The 20,855-nt window shown below is 48.3% G+C and overlaps 1 protein-coding gene across 3 annotated transcripts in view; it reads left to right on the forward strand.

Annotated features, from left to right (window-relative positions):
* The window catches only part of si:dkey-91m11.5 (PH_BCR_vertebrate and RhoGAP_Bcr domain-containing protein), a 32,294-nt gene extending 11,525 nt beyond the window's left edge, over positions 1-20,769 (forward strand). For all 3 annotated transcript variants that reach the window (XM_056591453.1, XM_056591454.1, XM_056591455.1), the window contains exons 3-24: positions 2,489-2,667; positions 3,939-4,043; positions 4,403-4,588; positions 5,629-5,736; positions 6,013-6,061; positions 6,165-6,217; positions 6,604-6,744; positions 8,091-8,212; positions 8,729-8,894; positions 9,547-9,666; positions 11,376-11,451; positions 11,546-11,650; positions 11,871-11,945; positions 12,137-12,234; positions 12,355-12,486; positions 14,758-14,817; positions 16,674-16,783; positions 17,254-17,393; positions 17,662-17,796; positions 17,988-18,093; positions 19,463-19,619; positions 19,734-20,769. In XM_056591453.1, the coding sequence (XP_056447428.1) occupies positions 2,489-2,667; positions 3,939-4,043; positions 4,403-4,588; positions 5,629-5,736; positions 6,013-6,061; positions 6,165-6,217; positions 6,604-6,744; positions 8,091-8,212; positions 8,729-8,894; positions 9,547-9,666; positions 11,376-11,451; positions 11,546-11,650; positions 11,871-11,945; positions 12,137-12,234; positions 12,355-12,486; positions 14,758-14,817; positions 16,674-16,783; positions 17,254-17,393; positions 17,662-17,796; positions 17,988-18,093; positions 19,463-19,619; positions 19,734-19,823 (2,513 nt within the window). In that variant the 3' untranslated portion in view covers positions 19,824-20,769. The remainder of the gene's footprint in view (positions 1-2,488; positions 2,668-3,938; positions 4,044-4,402; positions 4,589-5,628; positions 5,737-6,012; positions 6,062-6,164; positions 6,218-6,603; positions 6,745-8,090; positions 8,213-8,728; positions 8,895-9,546; positions 9,667-11,375; positions 11,452-11,545; positions 11,651-11,870; positions 11,946-12,136; positions 12,235-12,354; positions 12,487-14,757; positions 14,818-16,673; positions 16,784-17,253; positions 17,394-17,661; positions 17,797-17,987; positions 18,094-19,462; positions 19,620-19,733) is intronic.
* The last annotated feature ends 86 nt before the right edge of the window (positions 20,770-20,855 follow it).

Raw genomic sequence — 20,855 nt, forward strand, 5'->3', positions numbered from 1 at the left:
AAGGAACTAATGCAATGCAGGTAAGGGTTATTTACTTTAGTTTGGAAGGATATACAGTAGTTTGTTATTGTATATAAAGTTATACACTCTAAAAGGCCCAGAATCAAATTCAGTAACAGTGGACCTCGTAGAAACAGATCAGCACCGTCATGGCTTCTAAAGTGTGTGTGTGACTGAGTGAGCACAGGGAGGTGTTTGTGATGGGATGACCTTGTGGCCAAAGCCTGTATCCGCTCTGAGGTGATAAAGCTGAACGCTCCGGCGGGGGCACTTCCTCAAAACAGCCAAACCAACCTCTGTAAGGATCACTATAGAGCTGATAATGCCTCACCAAAACTCTCTCTCTCTCTCACCCTGCTGTGACACCGTCTCACCAGCACTCTCTCTCTCTCACCCTGCTGTGATACCGTCTCACCACCACTCTCTCTCTCTCACCCTGCTGTGATACCGTCTCACCAGCACTCTCTCTCTCTCACCCTGCTGTGATACCGTCTCACCAGCACTCTCTCTCTCTCACCCTGCTGTGATACCGTCACCAACACTCTCTCTCTCTCTCTCTCTCACCCTGCTGTGATACCGTCACCAACACTCTCTCTCTCTCTCTCACCCTGCTGTGATACCGTCACCAACACTCTCTCTCTCTCTCTCACCCTGCTGTGATACCGTCACCAACACTCTCTCTCTCTCTCTCACCCTGCTGTGATACCGTCTCACCAGCACTCTCTCTCTCTCACCCTGCTGTGATACCGTCTCACCAGCACTCTCTCTCTCTCTCTCTGCTGTGATACCGTCTCACCAGCACTCTCTCTCTCTCTCTCTGCTATGATACCGTCTCACCACCACTCTCTCTCTCTCTGCTGTGATACCGTCATCACCAACACACTCTCACCCTGCTGTGATACCGTCATCACCAACACACTCTCACCCGGCTGTGATACCGTCATCACCAACACACTCTCACCCTGCTGTGATACCGTCGGCATACTTTTTCTTCATCTTTTCGTTCTCTCGGGGTTCAGTAGGTTGAGCTGCAAGAGGATGTGATTCAGTTCCCTGGCTGCTGGTTAATCTGAGAGGAACACAGATTGGCCTTTCACACCCCCTCCCCTGGGCTGGGGGGCACTTCCTGGAGCCGTCCCAGTCCCTCTCTCTCTCACTCTCTCTCTCACTCTCCATTTATCTCCATGTATCTCTTTTCCTTTGTTGCCCTCCCAACCTACCTCTATAAATCATTCCTCTCTTTCTTTCTCTCTCTATCACTCTCTCTATTTTCTTTTTTCCGTAATGCTCTCCTCCGTTCATACGAGGGTTACACTAGCAAAAAAGCTGAACAAAAGCTGTTTCAACTGCGAAAGAACTTGACCATTCTTTCATTATTGTTGCGGTTCAGAGAGCTGTCAGCACACTGATAATCATCGTAAGAGTCAAAAGATAGCGCTGAGTCATGTGGGCAGGCAGTAAGCACTGCCGTCCAACACGTCGTCCCACTCCAGGACCAACGGCGACACAAACTTAGACGGCACCCTTACACCCTGGTGAAGGTGAAACCCCACCCCCACCCCCCCACCCCTCTTCGCCAGGGTCACGGTTAGGGTCACGGTTATGGTCAGGGTTAGGGTTAGGGTTCATCATCATCTAATGAATCTTCCCTAATGATGTTAATTGAATCATTTACACCATTATTATTATAGGGCTTAGGATTGACATTCTCTAAAGTTCCCTCAAACTTTTGCCTCTGTTTTATTATTGTATTTTCCATTACGGTTTATAATAACAAGCACCATATACATCTGTAAAAAGTTTTTATGTAATGGATGTAATGTAACGAATGTGACCTGTGATATAAAACTCAAGGACAACATTATAACCCTATCCACTACTACAACCTTTACTAGTACAACTATTAGTAGTACTACCAGTACTAGTATTACTAGTACTATTATTAGTAATAGTACTAGGGATCGACCGATACAGATTTTTTAGGGCCGATACGATACCGATATTTTTTCATCAGCCTTAGCCGATACGCCGATACCGATATTTAGAGCCGATACTATTTATTTATTTTTTTATTTTTTTATTTTTTGCTCCCTCAATCATAAAAATTACACTGATAACAAATGTTACAAGTCTCAATTAAAAAAAATGAACATTTATTGAACTTCGATATAAAAAACTATATTTAACAAATAGTAAAAACAGGTGAGGTAGAACAAGTAAAAAAAAAAATTAAAAAAAATTGGCGAAAGAAATATCGGCGAAAATCGGCCGCGTATCGGCCGATACCGATACACGTAAAAAACGCGAATATCGGCCGATAATATCGGCCGACCGATATATCGGTCGATCCCTAAATAGTACTAGTAGTACTACTAATAGTTGTACTAGTAGTGGTTGTAGTAGTGGCTAGGGTTATAATGTTGTCCTTGAGTTTCATATCACTACTAGTAGAAGCCCATCTGTGACCCGCTGGTGCTTTCCTCAACAGACCCCGGGTCCAGGGAGGTCTCTCCATCCCTCTGCGTTGATCTGGACCGACCCCCGGAGGAGGCAGGGCGGGGCCGGGAGGAGGCCTGCATCCCTGCCTCCTCCTCCTCGTCCCCTCGCCGGCTGCGCTCCAGGAGCCAGGACACGCAGTCCTCCGGATCCCTGGAGTCGGCTCTGTCGGTACGGGGGCGCTGCGGGTCACCGCTGGCTGGCTGGCTGACTGACTGTATGTGGAGCTGGCTGAATGGCTGGCTGGCTGGCTAGCTGGCTGACTGTATATGGAGCTGCCTGATTGGCTGGCTGGCTTGCTGGCTGACTTTATGTGGAGCTGGCTGATTGACTCGCTGGCTGGCTAGCTGGCTGACTGTATATGGAGCTGCCTGATTGGCTGGCTGGCCAGCTGGCTGACTGTATGTGGAGCTGGCTGATTGGCTGGCTGGCTGGCTGGCTGGCTAGCAGGCTGACTGTCTGTGGTGCTGGCTGGCTAGCTGGCTGACTCTATGAGGTGGTGGCTTGCTGACTGGCCAGCTAGCTGGCTGAATCCATGTGGTGCTGGCTGGCTGGCTGGCTGGCTAGCTGGCTGACTGTGGTGCTGGCTGGCTGGCTGGCTAGTTGGCTGACTGTATACGGTGCTGGCTGGCTGGCCGGCTGGCTGGTTAGCTGGCTGGCTGTATGTGCTGCTGGCTGGCTGGCTAGCAGGCTGACTGTATGTGGTGCTGGCTGGCTGGCTGACTGTATGTGGTGGTGGCTTGCTGACTGGTCAGCTAGCTGGCTGAATCCATGTGGTGCTCGCTGGCTGGCTGGCTGGCTGACTGTGGTGCTGGCTGGCTGGCTGGCTAGTTGGCTGACTGTATATGGTGCTGGCTGGCTGGCTGGCTGGCTGGCTAGCTGGCTGACTTTGGTGCTGGCTGGCTGGCTGGCTAGTTGGCTGACTGTATATGGTGCTGGCTGGCTGGCTATCTGGCTGGCTTTATGGTTAGCTGGATGGCTGGCTGGCTGCAGCTGTGACACCAGGTGTCTGGCTATCAAGACATTAAACCTATCAAGTTCCATCGAGTTCTGGGGCCCTCTCTTCTATGTTAAGTAGTTCCACGTGTTCTTCAAACGGTCTTCCTCTGTTTGGGTCTCCTAACAAAAGCTCTTTAAGATCCACCTTCACACTCGCTCCACTGAGCTCCCATTTATTCTTATACAATACGTCCGTGAAATGGGGGAGAGAGTGTGTTCGGTGTCCCTCGTCAACCCATGTGGAATAATGTGTGTGCCTGTGTGCCAGGTGTGTGCGTGCGTGAAGAGGGCAGCAGTCCACTTGTTTCCCTGGTGACCTGTTATCCTTTCCAAAAACCTTGGATCAAAAGGAGATGGCAACAACATGATGACAGTTGTGTTGACTCCCTGCTTGTTTTTTTGTTTATTGTTTGTTTGTTGTCATCTGGCCTCTGGTCCCTCAGGTGGAGCTCGACCAGGAGAAGGGTTTGGAGATGAGGAAGTGGGTTCTGTCAGGGATCCTGGCCAGCGAAGAGGCCTACCTGGGCCACCTGGAGGCCCTCCTGATAGTAAGTGAAACACCAGGCACACGTCTCCCCACTGTCACCTTTCCACTGTGTAACCCTAACCCTTAACCTTACCTTTCCACTGTGTAACACTACCTCTAAATCGAATATATACAACTGCTTTAAATGGAAGAAGAACGCTCGCTGAATGCAGTCCAAAGCAACTCTAGTTTGAATTTCCTGACATTTTAAAGATTAAGAAAAAAGTGGGTTGCAGCTTTGTAAATGCTGTCTCTTCCTCTGAATCCATCTTGGTGATGCGTGATGCTCCAGAGTTTGACCTCGTAACGTGTTCCAGTCTGTACTGCGTTCATCCTCCAACCTTGGTAAAGTATGGCTTGTGACTCACCCTGTCCCCTCAGCCCATGAAGCCCCTGAGGGCCGCTGCCACCACCTCCCAGCCCATGCTGAGCACCCAGCAGATAGAGACCATCTTCTTCAAGGTCCCCGAGCTCCACCAGATCCACAAGGACTTCTACGATGCCCTGCTGCCCCGGGTCCAGGACTGGAGCTCCCAGCGGTGTGTTGGCGACCTCTTCCAGAGGCTGGTGAGCGAAGACCGCAGGGTGTCATTCTGGTTCCATGGTCCTCCAGCCCACTAGATGTTCCTCCACTAGATGTTCCTCAGTCCACTAGATGTTCCTCAGTCCACTAGATGTTCCTCAGTCCACTAGATGTTCCTCAGTCCACTGGATGTTCCTCAGTCCACTAGATGTTCCTCCGACCACTAGATGTTCCTCAGTCCACTAGATGTTTCTCCACTAGATGTTCCCCAGTCCACTAGATGTTCCTCAGACCACTAGATGTTCCTCAGACCACTAGATGTTCCTCAGTCCACTAGATGTTCCTAAGCCCAATAGCATGTTAGCATGTTAGCTACATTCTAGAAAAAATAATAATAATGAACGTGAAGTTGAGTCATCAGTGATACCTAAATGTGATCTACCTCCTGCTCGGTCACACACAAAAAACACGGTACTTAAAATAAATGAGAACGCTGCTTGTTGATCAAACAACGCCATTGGTTGAGTCAGACGGTTTTCTTTCCTTCAGCCCAATAATTAAAGGCCGCCTTAAAACGGTGCCTTTCATCCCTAATAGGGCAGGGGTTGGATGGTGGGGTGGGGGGGGGGGGGGGTAAAGAGTGTGTGTGAGGGTCTGCTGGATGGGGGACAACATCTGAGCAGACCGCCTGGAGTCCCCTGGCTGATGAAAGCCCTGTGCCACCACAGTGGAGCTCAAAGCACACACGCACGCGCAATGCACTCGCACGCAAACACACTCGAACTAGCAACACGCATGCATACACACGCATGCATGCACACATATTCACTCACTCGTGTGTACACACATCCAGACACACACTGCAGCGTGGATGAAAGAATCCCACGTGAGCACTAGTTTATCCATACACACCCGGTGGCTGCTCTGTCTCTTGTGGTACACACGCACACACAAACAGGGTAGTGTACCAGTAGAGCTCTTCCTCCACTCCTCCTATGTGAGTCATGGACCCAGGACCCCATGTCCTGGGTCTGATAGGGTCTCTGCCCCCTCATGGACCATGAGTCTCCCCGCCCCCCTGCAGGCCAACCAGCTGGGCGTGTACCGGGCCTTCGTGGATAACTACAAGGTCGCCGTGGAGACGGCCGACAAGTGCTGCCAGGCCAACGTCCAATTCGCCGAGATCTCCGAGGTATGTGTTCTACCACGAAGCCAAGGTGGCGTTGGGCTGGAAAGGTTGGCTGTATTGAGATGTGGGGGCAGGGTGAGGTTGAACCAAATCAGTGCTCACCTGCCATCGTGACATCCCCTTGAATCCTTCCAGCCAATAGGAGAGGGCAAATGCATTTCACTGTAAACCTGTTTTTGATGAATTGTGATGTAATGTGACAGAGAAAGTGATAAAGTGGTACAGTGTAAACTGCTGGTTTGGATACAGTTTTATTTATTATCTTTCTCTGTACCGTAGAACCTCAAGGTGAAGAGTAACAAGGAGTCGCCTAAAAACTCCCTGGAGAGTAAGTTCTGTCTGGTCACGCACACACACACACACTCACCATGTGAGTCACGGCGTCAGGAGGGGCCGTATTGAACATGAATCTTCCTGCTCTTCTTCCTCAGCTCTCCTGTACAAACCTGTGGACCGGGTGACGCGCAGCACACTGGTTCTGCACGTACGTCCTGCCCCTGATGAGCTCTGTTGATAACCAGGGTTTATACCCGGACCCTGACCCGGACCTCGGTCCCCACGGTCCTGCTGCCTCACGCAGACCCGGAGAGAAGGACAGAAACACATCCTGATAGAAAGGAATCCGGCCAACTGTACCTATGGTTCCCATGGTTACTGTCTGTTGGCAGGATAGTGTACTGTAGAGTAGCGGGGGTTTAACCAAGAAGAAATGTTCTGGGTTCGATCCCCAATGTGCACTTGACTACTTGTAGGCGTGGTTGAGCAAGACGACCCCTGACCCCTACACGCCCTATCTAAAGGCGCGTGGGGAGAAAGCTTCATCGCTAAACGTCGTTACCATGACGATGAATGTTGTGTTTTCATCGGTAGGATCTGCTGAAGCACACGCCGGCCTGCCACCCCGACCACGCCCTGCTGCAGGACGCCCTGCGCATCTCGCACAACTTCCTGTCCAGCATCAACGAGGAGATCACGCCGCGCCGCCAGTCCATGACCGTGAAAAAGGGCGAGGTGAGTCTCTGTCGTTCCCCCCCCCGCGCGGGGCCCTGAACCCAGGGTGCCCCTGAATCAAGCCCGGGTCCACTTCCTGACTGCCCCCCCACCCCAGCCCCACATGGACCCCCCCCAGGACCTCGAGGTCCACTTCCTGTCTGCCCCCCAGCCCCACGTGCAGCCCCAAAGAGCCCAGAGGTCCACTTCCTGCCCCCCCCCCCCACCCAGCCCCAAGTGGACCCCCCCAGGACCTAGACGACTGGTGGGAAGTTCCCCCCCTCCCCTATCCTTCCTTCCCCATCCCAAGAAAAGGCGTTGATGCAACATCGATGACTATCAAGTCGAATCTGGACAATCTGTTCAAGTAATCTTCAGACCCGAAGTGATTTTGGTATTCGATTGTATTGAAACCGCTCACTGCTGAGGCAACACTAATTGTTTATGATGGATTTTCTCGCTGCTGGTTCTCTTTGAAGTGAGCATTTGATCTGCACTTTGTCGCAGACAAAGACCCCTTTAGGAAATGGATCACAACAGCGGCCGACACAAACGGGGAACCCGCCGTCCTCCTGTGTGCAGAGGCCTGTGTGGACTCTGAGGTCACACGCTCGAGGCTCAGCCACTACTTGGTTGCCACTGTTTGTGTTTCCCTGGAAACACTGTGCCACTGGAGTCATGTTGTTGATCCTCTGCCAGCTCTATGAAATATGGGTCAGCTTCCAATATGTTGCTAGAACCACACTGGCCCACTTCTGCTGCCTCCATGGCCAAGTGCACTAGCAGGAACAGAGTGTTTAGTCAGTGAGAGGTTTCATCAGTGAGAGGGGGGCAGGGTCTGTGGGCTGATTTGTTAGAGATCCTGAGCACAGAGGTCAAGGCCCATTTTAATACCAGACAGTCCCACCACCCGCGTGCAGATGTCGTCATTACGACGGATTATGTCAGTAATGTCAGAAAGCTGCAATCTGTCCATGTTGACACCATGCGTCGCTCCAGAAGTCGGACCCGTCCCCCTCCCAGAGACGCCCCCTAAAGGAAGGGCTCAGTCATTAATGAGTGGCTGGCTGAGTATGCCGACACCCTCAAGAGGTTGGTTGTCTCATCACTTTATTACCCCATGAGATCATCGTATCTCATGGGGTAATAAAGTCGTGTAGAGCTGATCTGTTGTAACATTACAGTGTTTGTTGTGCTTGTGTGTGAGGTTGAATGGAATAGGAGCCCTTGTGACTGTATGGCTCCTAGCAGTCACGCGATCATATTCAAAGTACAGATTTAGATAAGCTGGTGTCCATTTGTTGACTGTTGACATCCTGCTGGCGGATCCTGTTGTCCTTCTGAGAACGTTCTCCTTGGTTCCTCAGAACCGGCAGCTCCTGAGGGACCGCTTCATGGTGGAGCTGGTGGAGGGATCCAGAAAGCTCCGGCACGTTTTCCTCTTCACCGACCTGTTGCTCTGCACCAAGCTGAAGAAACAGCCTGCAGGGTGGGTCGCCGCGCAGCTCCCACACCTCTCTCCAGAACCCCCGGCTCACAGGGGAACACAGAGCAGCTGACAGACTTTAGAAGGACTTCAGACAGGGTTTAGGGTTTAATGAACAAACTGCTGGAATGCAGCCACCTCATCGCCTGGGTTGTAGTCGGTAATGTTATCAACAAGCAGTAGAAATGGGTCCATATCATCAACCTTTATCGATACAAAGAAGCTGAATTCAATGAGGGCCTGTGTTCAGGTAATATGGCCCAACAAAAGCACACAAGGAACGTGATGGATAGAAATAAAGATGGATAGGGTGATCCCTAGCACATCAGGAAATACCAAGTGAACTGAAAAATTTAACTAATTGCAGGGATTTCCTGCAATTACAGGAAATCATGGTGAAATTAGAAGATACAGATTGAGATCTACTTAAAAGCAATCACAGTCCACAGCCAGTCGGTTGCTTGGTTTTGTTTTAAATGCCTTGGTACACTGGTGTTGTGACGTCTTCTCCTTTCTCAGGAAGGCGCAGCAGTATGAGTGCAAGTGGTACATCCCCCTGGCAGACCTCGCCTTCCACACCATCGATGACGCCGAGTCCACGACCATCCCTCTGGTCCAGGATGAGGAGATAGACGCCATGAGGTTCAGGATCTCCCAGATCAAGAACGACATCCAGAGGGAGAAGGTGAGGGCTTTAACGAAGATGGGGATGATCATCTCAATGCAATGAATTTATCAGTCCAGTATGTGAAGCTCGATGATGAGTGGCGCAATGCATCGATTTCCTATGTCCTTTTGATCAATGAGAACATGTGGTTCCTCTTCAACCTTTAACTATATGATGGACAAACATTTTAATGTCAATCCTTTTTCTGAAATATGTCTTTAAAGGGGACTTATTATACCACCAGGTGTGAGTGTGATTAGCCTTACAAGCCGTTTCGAAAATCTGCTTAATATGACATCACTAGTGGGTGTGTCCACCTAGATCTGTGCTGGATAGATCTATCTACCAGCCTACCCAGTGGACTGAAGTAAACATTGCTCATCTATCCAGCACAGACACACCCACTAGTGATGTCATATTAGGCCGATTTTCGAAACGGCTTGTAAGGCTAATCACACTCACACCTGGTGGTATAATAAGTCCCCTTTAAACCACCGCTTACAAAACCTGAAATTTCCGCATTGCAACATCCTAATTTAAAACGCAGCGTCTATCCAAGAGATCACCTTGTGAGGGAGATCACCTAGATCACCTACTGAGAGGGATCCCCTAATGAGAGAAATCCCCTAGGGAGGGTGATCTTCCTGACACTCTTCCCCTCTCTCTCCAGAGGAGTGCAAAGGGGCTGAAGCTGCTGGAGCGTCTGAGGAAGAAGCTCGCTGAGCAGGAGTCTCTGCTGCTGCTCACCTCCCCCAACATGGCCTTCAGGGTGGCCAACCGCAACGGCAAGGTCAGTCCCTAGTCCTGGTTATCAAGAGTCCCTCCTGGTCCTCCTCCTTCTAGTCCGGTGCCTCCCTTCTGTCTGCCTTCAGCTGCTGTAGGAAGGATTCCAGAGTTAGAAAAAGGGATTGAGCAGAAGAGAGCAAGATTTGCAGAGTAAACATCCCAAAAAACATCCCTTCCTTCTCTGCTTCCTTGTCTCTCTGCGCTGATAGCTGTTGCATTTCACCACCTGTACTCGATAGGCACAGTTCACTGATAGCTAGCGGTCGAGGGAGGCAGTGTTGTAGTGTGGTTTATACTTTTATCTTGGAGCTTGTTTCAAGAGCTTCAGGCCAAGCTGACCTTGTAAGTAAAGGCTTTGACTCTTTGACTGAGAAGGTTAACTTAAGGGAAGGCTGACCCATGGATTCATGAATGATCCTACGTCGTATGCAGTCTGACTAAAATATTATGAAAACAACACAGTTGTTTTGGGTCTCTGGTGCTCCCATACGCATACAAAATCCATACATGATTTACTGAGTGAGATATGCATTTATGAAAGTTCCCCGCCTACAGTTACCAAACGAGCGAGTCAGTTTCGGCGCCCCCGCCTATGTAGGAAGGGGGCAGAGTTCAAAATGACCTCCCACTTCCCCACTCCCCTCCAATAAGATCATAGCTAAGATTCTGTGGACCAGCGGACAAGCAGCCCCGGCGGGGGGAACTCGGCGGTAGTGTGATATTAAAAGTACCATAACGGTGTCCAATGCTCAAACAGAAAAGGGTGACCCCCCCCCACACGCAACCCGGCATCACGCGATTTCATGCTCATGCGCACAAACGTTAATCTATTGAATCTTGTCCCAGAGCACGATGGTCCTACTTTTTTCGTTCTACAAAGAATGAAATGTAAACCAATGCATTCTGAATGGGAGCATTTCTCCGATGTTTTTGTGCTACACAGAACGAAATGTAAACCAATGCATTTTTGAATGGGAGCGTTTTTCAGACGAGAGAGAGAGTGTGCGCAGACAGTACAGTGCACCCTCTAGTTATCTAGTATATGTCAATATTTCAGATTTTTTTTAAGCAGACCTCCTCAAAAGCTGAAATGAACGTGCTCCACAGAACGTGCGTTACTCCGACAATTAACGTGCTCCACAAAAAGAAATGAGAGAGAGAAAGCGAGAGGAGGACAGAGAGAGCTTCAGAAGGGGTGTGTGCAGATAGTACAACACACCCTCTACTTGTGTTTGTGTCAAAACAATAAATGTATCAAAGGGTTAAATGTAGTGTACCAGGGATACTCTGATTTCCCCGTTTTCCACACACACGCACACATACACACCAAGCACACACAGAGAGACACACAGCCTATGATTTAATGGTGCTCAACGCCGGCCCAGAGAACATCAGCTTTCCTACTCCTCTCTGCAGCTGTCCACCTGATGGGGAGCTTTCAATGATTACTGCTGTTTGTGTTGGTATCTGGGACACTGAAAACAACGTGTGTGTTTGTGTTGCCCTCTGCTGGTACACTGGTAAGCCTACAATTAGCCGACATCAGCAAACGAGAAATGTTTCCCTTTTGAATTAAGATCATCATTTAGTGTGTGTGTGTGTGTGTGTGTGTGTGTGTGTGTGTGTGTGTGTGTGTGTGTGTGTGTGTGTGTGTGTGTGTGTGTGTGTGTGTGTGTGTGTGTGTGTGTGTGTGTGTGTGTGTGTGTGTTCCAGGGCTTCACTTTCCTGATCTCCTCTGACTACGAGCGAGCTGAGTGGCGAGAGCTGGTTCACCAGCAGCAGAAAAAGTGTAAAGAACTTTCTTTCCTTAATTGATCATGTTCCACTCAACACCCTTTAAACATTAATAACATTCTAACTGTTATTGGTGTTCTTTGCTTCAGGTCACAAAAGCTTCTCCTTGACCTCTCTAGAGCTGCAGATGCTCACCAACTCGTGTGTGAAGCTCCAGATGGTCCACTCCGTCCCTGTGATCATGAGTAAAGAAGGTGAGAAGAAGGATACACTTTGGTCAACTCTATCATTAGGGCTTCAACCCTCAATCCCATCAACCAACATGGTGCTTGTCCCGCAACATAGTTTGAGAAACACTGCTGTTCGTTATGCTGCACACAGATCTTTATGGGACTTTGTCCTGAGTAGACTCTAGTATTGCTTGTTTTTCTTTCCTGTCAGTCGTGATCCATAAAGCTCTCCCTTCCTCCACAGACGAAGAGTCTTCCGGTCTGTACGGCTTCCTCAATGTCATCGTCCACTCCGCGTCCGGATTCAAACACACCTCCAGTGAGGAGCTTCTGTTCTTTTGTTCGTCTTTCAATCTATTCCAAAGTTAAACGCGTCTTTACTCAAAATTTGGTCGTATTTTTGATGGTTCTCTTCCGGAATCAGAACAATGTTAGCAGAGTAACTCATCATACTGCGTCCAGTCAACCTCCTTTGTGTGGATGATGATGACATAAAACGCTTTCTTCCAGATCTGTACTGCACCCTGGAGGTGGACGCCTTCGGCTATTTCGTGAACAAAGCCAAGACGCGCGTGTACCGGGACTCCACGGAGCCCTGCTGGAACGAGGTGAGCCTCCAGCGGCCCCTCCCTGAGACACAGCCACTAGCACAACAAGGAGGCCAGTGGTGGACCCCAGCTGTGAGTGCTGACGTCAGCATAACGTCTGACTGTGTGTCTCCACCACAGGAGTTTGAGATCGAGCTGGAGGGCTCCCAGACCCTCCGGCTGCTCTGCTATGAGAAGTGCTGCGGCAGGACCAGGCAGTCGCGGGACGAGGGGGAGAACACGGAGCGCATCGTGGCCAAAGGGCAGATCACGGTAGGAGGCGGTGCCCTCGGTGGAGGATCACAGTGTTAGGAGATCAGAAGGCTTGGGTGTCCCTGAAGTTATTCAGGTATTTCAAAAAATTACATGGGAAAAACATACTAACTTATTTTATCATTTAATAATGATGAGAAAAATAAATGATTCTACTTGACGAGCAGGTCTGCACTTGGGTAGCAGCAATCACACACAAAGTCTGGAACATATATTATGCATAAAAATAAAAATATAGACATAAATCGATGTCTTTAAAAAGGAGCAGGCCGCTCAACGGTCAGTACCGCTGAGAGGTCCAGCCGCTGTACCTCCTGAGCCACTGAGTAGTCCAACTGTCCGACCCAACTTTAGTTCTGTGTCCCCTGTGCTCTATCAGCATAACACTATCAGTATCACTATCGCCACTATCAACACCCTCAGTTATGTTCCCTGCTCCATTAGGGCCCACGGACACAATAAACAAAGAGATTATAGTTTTCATTCTAGATTCATTCAGGCTGTGGAGTCCTTGCGGTTCATGTGCAGACACCTTCATGTTAATCCTTTGGTCTGATAGGCCAGGGAACATGGTACTATTAGTGGGCCTCAGGGTTATGACAAGGGGGGGGGGGGGGGAGGGATTAGAGTTCTGAGTGTAGGGGGCGGTTGTGGAGGGTGAAGGGGAGGGGTTAAGCACCATCCTGACGCAGCTCACTGGCAGCCATCCAAGTAATGACTATGTGCAATCGCTCTAACGTTGGCGAGGAGCTACTTTAGGAGAAGCTTACCTGAGATATGGAAATCACCTGTGGGAAACCCCTCCCCTCACCCCCACCCCCTTCTCCCCCCCCTCCCTGCGATAGGCGAGAGCCAGCCTGTGTGCAGGAAAAGGGGGCACTGAGATGTAATCCTCATGTGCGGAGGAGGACGTGCCGAGGGAGGCAGGCTTTGTTCTTAAGAACCTTCGGGCCCTGGGGAGAGTGAGGGTTAGGGACGGCAGCAGGAGACGCAGCGTATCAGGGTCTGGCGAGGGCAGGGATACCGGACACCCACCCAACGTCTTTGGATCCTCATAGACCTTCTCTTTAGATCGTCGGCTCGGGTTGAGTTTGAGTCGCTTTGTGAGCGCCGTGCGTTCAGAATGACGGAGAGGCGCGGCGCCGCTGAGGGGCTGGAACCCAAAGACAACGACAGCTGTTCCCCCGAGGGGGAGGGGAGGCCGCCCCCCGGGAGAGCCCTGTGGGAGAGGGTCTGCAAGGCCCTGCTCAGACCCAAGGTACAGAGAGACCAGCCCCTCCCGGACATGGAGGGTGTTCCTGGTGTCCCTGGAGAGAGCGATGCTCTGAGGACACGAAGCGTTCTGCTCTGAGGCTCTTTAGATCTTTGAACAGGGCTGATTGGATGTTATGTAAGATCCTGATGTATTCTGAGAACAAGGGATTATCCAAAAAGCAGTAGATTGTCTGCGGAGTAACATCTGCCATGTTGGGATAACAACACAGACGAGTCCGTTGCTGACGTGATGTCCTCCCATCTTATCCATGTCAACAAAGCCGAATGATCCGAGGGGGGGATTGGATCAGTGGCTGACACCACTTATCTATAAGCCATCATAGGCCCGTTTGGGTTAAGCAGCAGGTTACTATTCATTCGAGTCTTTCTCACCTTGGTGTTTGGAACACGCAAAGTAGTTGTTTTTTTTATATCTAAGAACATGGGTTGAATGCATTGTGTGGATTTGCCATGAGTTCAAATTTTTCTTTATCGACAAAAATGACTACATCACATTCTATAACACTTCAAGCCATCCCATTGTCAATCCAAACCCGCAGTCGTCCATTGGGTGCTGATTGTTTTATGATCAATGTAGCACTGTAGGAAAAAAGGGGTGATTTCGTCAGCTCTGCAGTTGTTAGTGTGTAGTACCAAATATCAGTTGGTATTTTGCATTCCCCTTGGAAGTAGCAGTCAAATGCATTAACTGTGTAATTTAAGGAAAAGTTAAACTAGTTTGACTTTTGATTTGTAAAACTGACATGCAACCGATCCGAAGAACGAATGCCAAACACGCACGTGATCCTCCACAGAGAGAATAGAGACAGCCTCAGACCCCCAGCCCCATGTGGAAACCTGATTACTGAACCAGGTTAACTCACAGCTCAGTTTGGGCGGACTTAAAGCGACAACGTTGGTAACCTTGGTAACCTTGGTAAGGCTGTTGAGGTTGATAATTTTGGTAACCTTGGTAACGTCTCTAACATTTTTTTCTTCCTTTGTGTTTGTTTTTAGCTGGATCCTCAAACACTGCAGAACAAGGACTGGCAGAGGACGGTCATCACTATGAATGGGGTCAGTACCCAATGTGGTCAACGGATAAAAGACCCCCATTGGGTAAAGACCCCCATTGGGTCTTAACCCAATGGGGGTCTTTACCCAATGTGTTCAATGGGGTCTGTGCCCAATGGGGTCATGATATCAGGATACACAGCGGGCATAGTGGAGTGGGGCAACACAGTGATGTAGTGGGGGCAACACAGTGTAGTGGGGGTAACACAGTGTAGTGGGGCAACACAGTGTAGTGGGGCAACACAGTGTAGTGGGGCAACACAGTGTAGTGGGGGTAACACAGTGTAGTGGGGCAACACAGTGTAGTGGGGCAACACAGTGTAGTAGGGGTAACACAGTGTAGAGGGGGCAACACAGTGTAGTGGGGCAACACAGTGTAGTGGGGCAACACAGTGTAGTGGGGCAACACAGTGTAGTGGGGCAACACAGTGTAGTGGGGCAACACAGTGTAGTAGGGGTAACACAGTGTAGAGGGGGCAACACAGTGTAGAGGGGGCAACACAGTGTAGTGGGGCAACACAGTGTAGTGGGGCAACACAGTGTAGAGGGGGCAACACAGTTTAGAGGCCAGTGTTAAAAAATAAAAAGAAAAAAAATCCTATTTTATAGCCCTATAAATATTAATCACCATTTAAATACAAAATGAGTTACAAAAAACCCTTAAAGGATTTCTTATCTGATCAGAAGACTGGAGCTTTAGCTTCAGCCTCTCTCTATTATGTCCAATGAGAGTGTGTCCGCTGCTCTGTCTGCCTCTGACTGGTATATACTGTATGTTCTGACTGGTATATACTGTATGTTCTGACTGGTATATACTGTATGTTCTGACTGGTATATACTGTATGTTCTGACTGGTATATACTGTATGTTCTGACTGGTATATACTGTATGTTCTGACTGGTATATACTGCATGTTCTGACTGGTATATACTGCATGTTCTGACTGGTATATACTGTATGTTCTGACTGGTATATACTGTATGTTCTGACTGGTATATACTGTATGTTCTGACTGGTATATACTGTATGTTCTGACTGGTATATACTGTATGTTCTGACTGGTATATACTGTATGTTCTGACTGGTATATACTGTATGTTCTGACTGGTATATACTGTATGTTCTGACTGGTATATACTGTATGTTCTGACTGGTATATACTGTATGTTCTGACTGGTATATACTGTATGTTCTGACTGGTATATACTGTATGTTCTGACTGGTATATACTGTATGTTCTGACTGGTATATACTGTATGTTCTGACTGGTATATACTGTATGTTCTGACTGGTATATACTGCATGTTCTGACGGCTTGAGAGACCTTGATCTCATTGAGAAGTTCAAATGAAGGATATAATAACTTACAGCTGCAATGCTTTTGGGTTCAATACCCCATGTCCTACCAGGCCTGAATATTGTAAGACAATACCGGTCTGTGGGATCAAATGTCATGAAACATCCCTTACCAAAATCATTTCTCTAAATCCCTTCAGTATGCCGATTGTGCCTAAGTGCATTTAGTGTGAACAGCCGCCTGAGTGAAAACGATGGCAATAAAACACTTTGGTGGCTGTGATAAAACATTTTGTACTTCTACGGCGATTCACCGTAATGTTGTCCATACCTCCCCACTGAACGCCGCACATGGGTTCCAAGAGACCAAGGCTTATGTTGCCATAGCTTATATACAGTACGTGGAAGAATGGGAATGGGAAGTATTTAGTAACATTCGATTGGTAGTTGACGGTGAAGCCAGGAGAGACGCTGGGGTTTATCACCCAGAACATCTGGTCAGAATACAGAGAGAAGCAGCGCAGAGAGAGGACACTCAAGGGCTGTGATGGTTGTGTGTTCAGGTGGAGGTGAAGCTGTCCATGAAGTTCACCAGCAGGGAGTTCAGTCTGAAGAGGATGCCGTCGCGGAAGCAGTCCGGCGTGTTCGGGGTCAAAATTAACGTTGTCACAAAGTGAGTTGTTTTACCACAAGACATTTGGTTGTCATTAAATAAACATATGATTATAAACCTAAACACAAAATATTCAGAAGCAATCTTTACTTGTATATATCCTTATTGCATATAGATGTATGTGTGTGTGTTTTATCCTCAACATTGTTTTGGGCACCTACTACTTGGTGTTGCATGGTGAATGCACTGTTAACCCCGTCTGGTGTGTCATGGTGAATGCACTGTTAACCCCGTCTGGTGTGTCATGGTGAATGCACTGTTAACCCCGTCTGGTGTGTCATGGTGAATGCACTGTTAACCCCGTCTGGTGTGTCATGGTGAATGCACTGTTAACCCCGCCTGGTGTGTCATGGTGAATGCACTGTTAACCCCGTCTGGTGTGTCATGGTGAATGCACTGTTAACCCCGTCTGGTGTGTCATGGTGAATGCACTGTTAACCCCGTCTGGTGTTCCATGGGGGCGTGGCCAGGCGGGAGCGCTCCAAGGTGCCCCTCATCGTGAGGCAGTGTGTGGAGGAGATCGAGATGAGAGGCATGGAGGAGGTGGGGATCTACAGGGTCTCGGGCGTGGCCACGGACATCCAAGGCCTCAAGGCGGCGTTCGACTCCAGTGAGTCTCCAGTCTTCACTTCTGTGCCTATCGGATCCCCCTGAGGGAACTAGGCTACTAAATAGACGGATAGTTTGAAACAACAGCACACATAAACAGTTGACATAAAATATACCCTATGTGTATTTATCTATATATTTATCTTATTTTTCTATTATCAAAAATAATATTGAAGAAAGAAAGATGACAAATGGTAAATGGTGCCTAATGACATCGGATCCTTTTCCGTATACATGTGTTCACCGTCTCTAACCCTGACTCTGACTAGACAATAAGGACGTGTCTGTGGTGATGAGGGAGATGGACGTGAACGCCATCGCTGGAACTCTGAAGCTCTACTTCCGCGAGCTGCCAGAACCGCTCTTCACCGACGACCTGTACCCCAGCTTCTCAGGAGGCCTCGGTCCGCTGCCCTTTAATTCATTTGTATTACGTGATTAATGTTATTCTAGGATTATTATAAGCATCTAAAAAACAGGTACATTTAAATCTGCAATTTAGTGTGGTAGCCAATCCCAGGAGCCCATTAATATCATGATTAGGATAATAATGAGGACGTCAGAGGGGACCCTAATCCCTCCGTTCCCCTCACAGCACTCTCCGACAGCGTGGCCAAAGAGAGCTGCATGCTCCACCTGCTGCTCTCCCTCCCTGAGGCCAACCTCGTCACCTTCCTCTTCCTGCTGGACCACCTGAAGAGGTGAGGAACACTGCTACCACTTTCAGACAGGCCATTAAGGAGCAGGTAGGGGTTAGACAGTACAGAGACAGGGCATTAAGGAGCAGGTAGGGGTTAGACAGTACAGAGACGGGGCATTAAGGAGCAGGTAGGGGTTAGACAGGACAGATACAGGCCATTAAGGAGCAGGTAGGGGTTAGACAGTACAGAGACAGGGCATTAAGGAGCAGGTAGGGGTTAGACAGTACAGAGACAGGGCATTAAGGAGCAGGTAGGGGTTAGACAGTACAGAGACAGGGCATTAAGGAGCAGGTAGGGGTTAGACAGTACAGAGACAGGGCATTAAGGAGCAGGTAGGGGTTAGACAGGACAGAGACAGGCCATTAAGGAGCAGGTAGGGGTTAGACAGTACAGAGACAGGGCATTAAGGAGCAGGTAGGGGTTAGACAGGACAGAGACAGGCCATTAAGGAGCAGGTAGGGGTTAGACAGTACAGATACAGGCCATTAAGGAGCAGGTAGGGGTTAGACAGTACAGAGACAGGGCATTAAGGAGCAGCTAGGGGTTAGACAGTACAGAGACAGGGCATTAAGGAGCAGGTAGGGGTTAGACAGTACAGAGACAGGGCATTAAGGAGCAGGTAGGGGTTAGACAGGACAGAGACAGGCCATTAAGGAGCAGGTAGGGGTTAGACAGTACAGATACAGGCCATTAAGGAGCAGGTAGGGGTTAGACAGTACAGAGACAGGGCATTAAGGAGCAGGTAGGGGTTAGACAGTACAGAGACAGGCCATTAAGGAGCAGGTAGGGGTTAGACAGTACAGAGACAGGCCATTAAGGAGCAGGTAGGGGTTAGACAGTACAGAGACAGGCCATTAAGGAGCAGGTAGGGGTTAGACAGTACAGAGACAGGCCATTAAGGAGCAGGTAGGGGTTAGACAGTACAGAGACAGGCCATTAAGGAGCAGGTAGGGGTTAGACAGTACAGAGACAGGCCATTAAGGAGCAGGTATGGGTTAGAGTCTAGACAGTACAGAGACAGGTCATTAAGGAGCAGGCTGGGGTTAGGGCATCATGCTCTAGGAGGCCTACAGATAGACTGCTGGGATCAAACCCATTACATTTAGTATCAGGCTGGGAGTTGGAACTCTAGCCACTACAATCTGCTTTGTTATTTTGTTATCATGAATCTGATTATCGTAACCAGACAGAAAGTGTGTGTGAGCAAGAGGCTTGAATCCTCAGAATCTTTCAACCGTTTTTATTTTCCATCTCATTGTACGACTTCCATTTGATTACGTGTTCATAACGTCGACATCTACAGTGGGTTCATCAATGGTGTTTCCCCTTAAGTCCATAATTGACTGTGGAGTCCTGGTTGGCCCCGTAGGGTGGCTGAAAACGAGGGCGTCAATAAGATGTCCTCCTACAACCTGGCCACGGTCTTCGGCCCCACACTGCTCCGGCCCTCCGAGAAGGACAGCAGAGCGGGCTCCTCTCAGCCGCTCTCCATGAACGACAGCTGGTCCCTGGAGGTCATGTCTCAGGTAAGTTGATGCATTATATTACAGGAAATGAAGTCAGTTCCTAATGACCATGTTTGTAGACCACTGGAGTTCTCCAGGTATATATTGTCTCTGTTTTTCGCCCCGTCTCTGCAGGTACAACTTCTGCTGTATTTCCTTCAACTTGAGAACATTCCGGCACCAGACAGCAAACGACAAAGCCTTCTCTTCTCATCTGAAATATAGCGGGAATGTGGACCTTTCTATGAAATGGTATCAACTGTTCAAAAGCTGGAAGAAGTGAATTATTCTAAGCATTCACTGCTGCTGGAAAACACATCAATTAGATCTTAGCCACCAGGGGGCAGCAATAGCGCATTTTAAACTGGACACAAGGCACTGTGAAAAAAAGCCATGAGAAGCAAATTAGCATATGCTGTGTACTCTAATGCAATTGCTGTTTCAAAGAGAACCCTTTATAATCTTAATACTCAGAACACATTATTCCATGTCTTATTTAGAATTTACACTTTGTGTTTTACCATTACTGCATTTAAAGATTCGTCCTGTCCTTTCCTGAATATTAGCAACATGTGTTCAGTGAAATAATGGGAGGTTTGTAGGCTTTTAGGGTGGAATTAGAGTGGATATAATTATCTGTTCATTTGCTCCAAGAAATATTTAAACTGGAATCAAAGTTGCCTGTGCGCTTGTTTCCTGCTGATAATCAATAGGAGCGTTTGATTTCCGCTGATGTTTACAAGGTTGTAAAGAGGTTAGTTAGCACACAACATGCAGGCATGTTGATGTAAAATGTGTTTTTAGTTGTTATACTATGTGTATGAAACTTAGTCTGTTCACAGGCTCCTCTGGTATATATTGATTAAGAAAGAAACGGTCGAATCAGTCCTGTAACAATATTGTAAGACATAGACATTGTGAGTTGTTAGCCTCCTCATTCCAATCAGATGGCTGTTCATTTAATTAATTTCCCCTTTTTCATATTCCAATTCTTCCCTCTCGTGTTTTTTTTTTCTTTATGGGTCAGAACCACAGGAATAGTACAACTGGGAATAGTTCATATTGAATAGGCCAAAATATTCACTGGTAAGACCCTATCTGACTAAATCTAGAAAGCAACAACTTCGCATAAATGTGATTGATTAATGTCAATAAAACGTTGATTTATAAATGTTGATTTATAGAAATAACGTGTCAATTAATTCACTCATATAAAAAAATACACTTGGTCAAGTCAGCTATTTAGAATTGTAAACT

Source organism: Gadus chalcogrammus, chromosome 6 (assembly GCF_026213295.1).
Source record: "Gadus chalcogrammus isolate NIFS_2021 chromosome 6, NIFS_Gcha_1.0, whole genome shotgun sequence".
NCBI lineage: Eukaryota > Metazoa > Chordata > Actinopteri > Gadiformes > Gadidae > Gadus > Gadus chalcogrammus.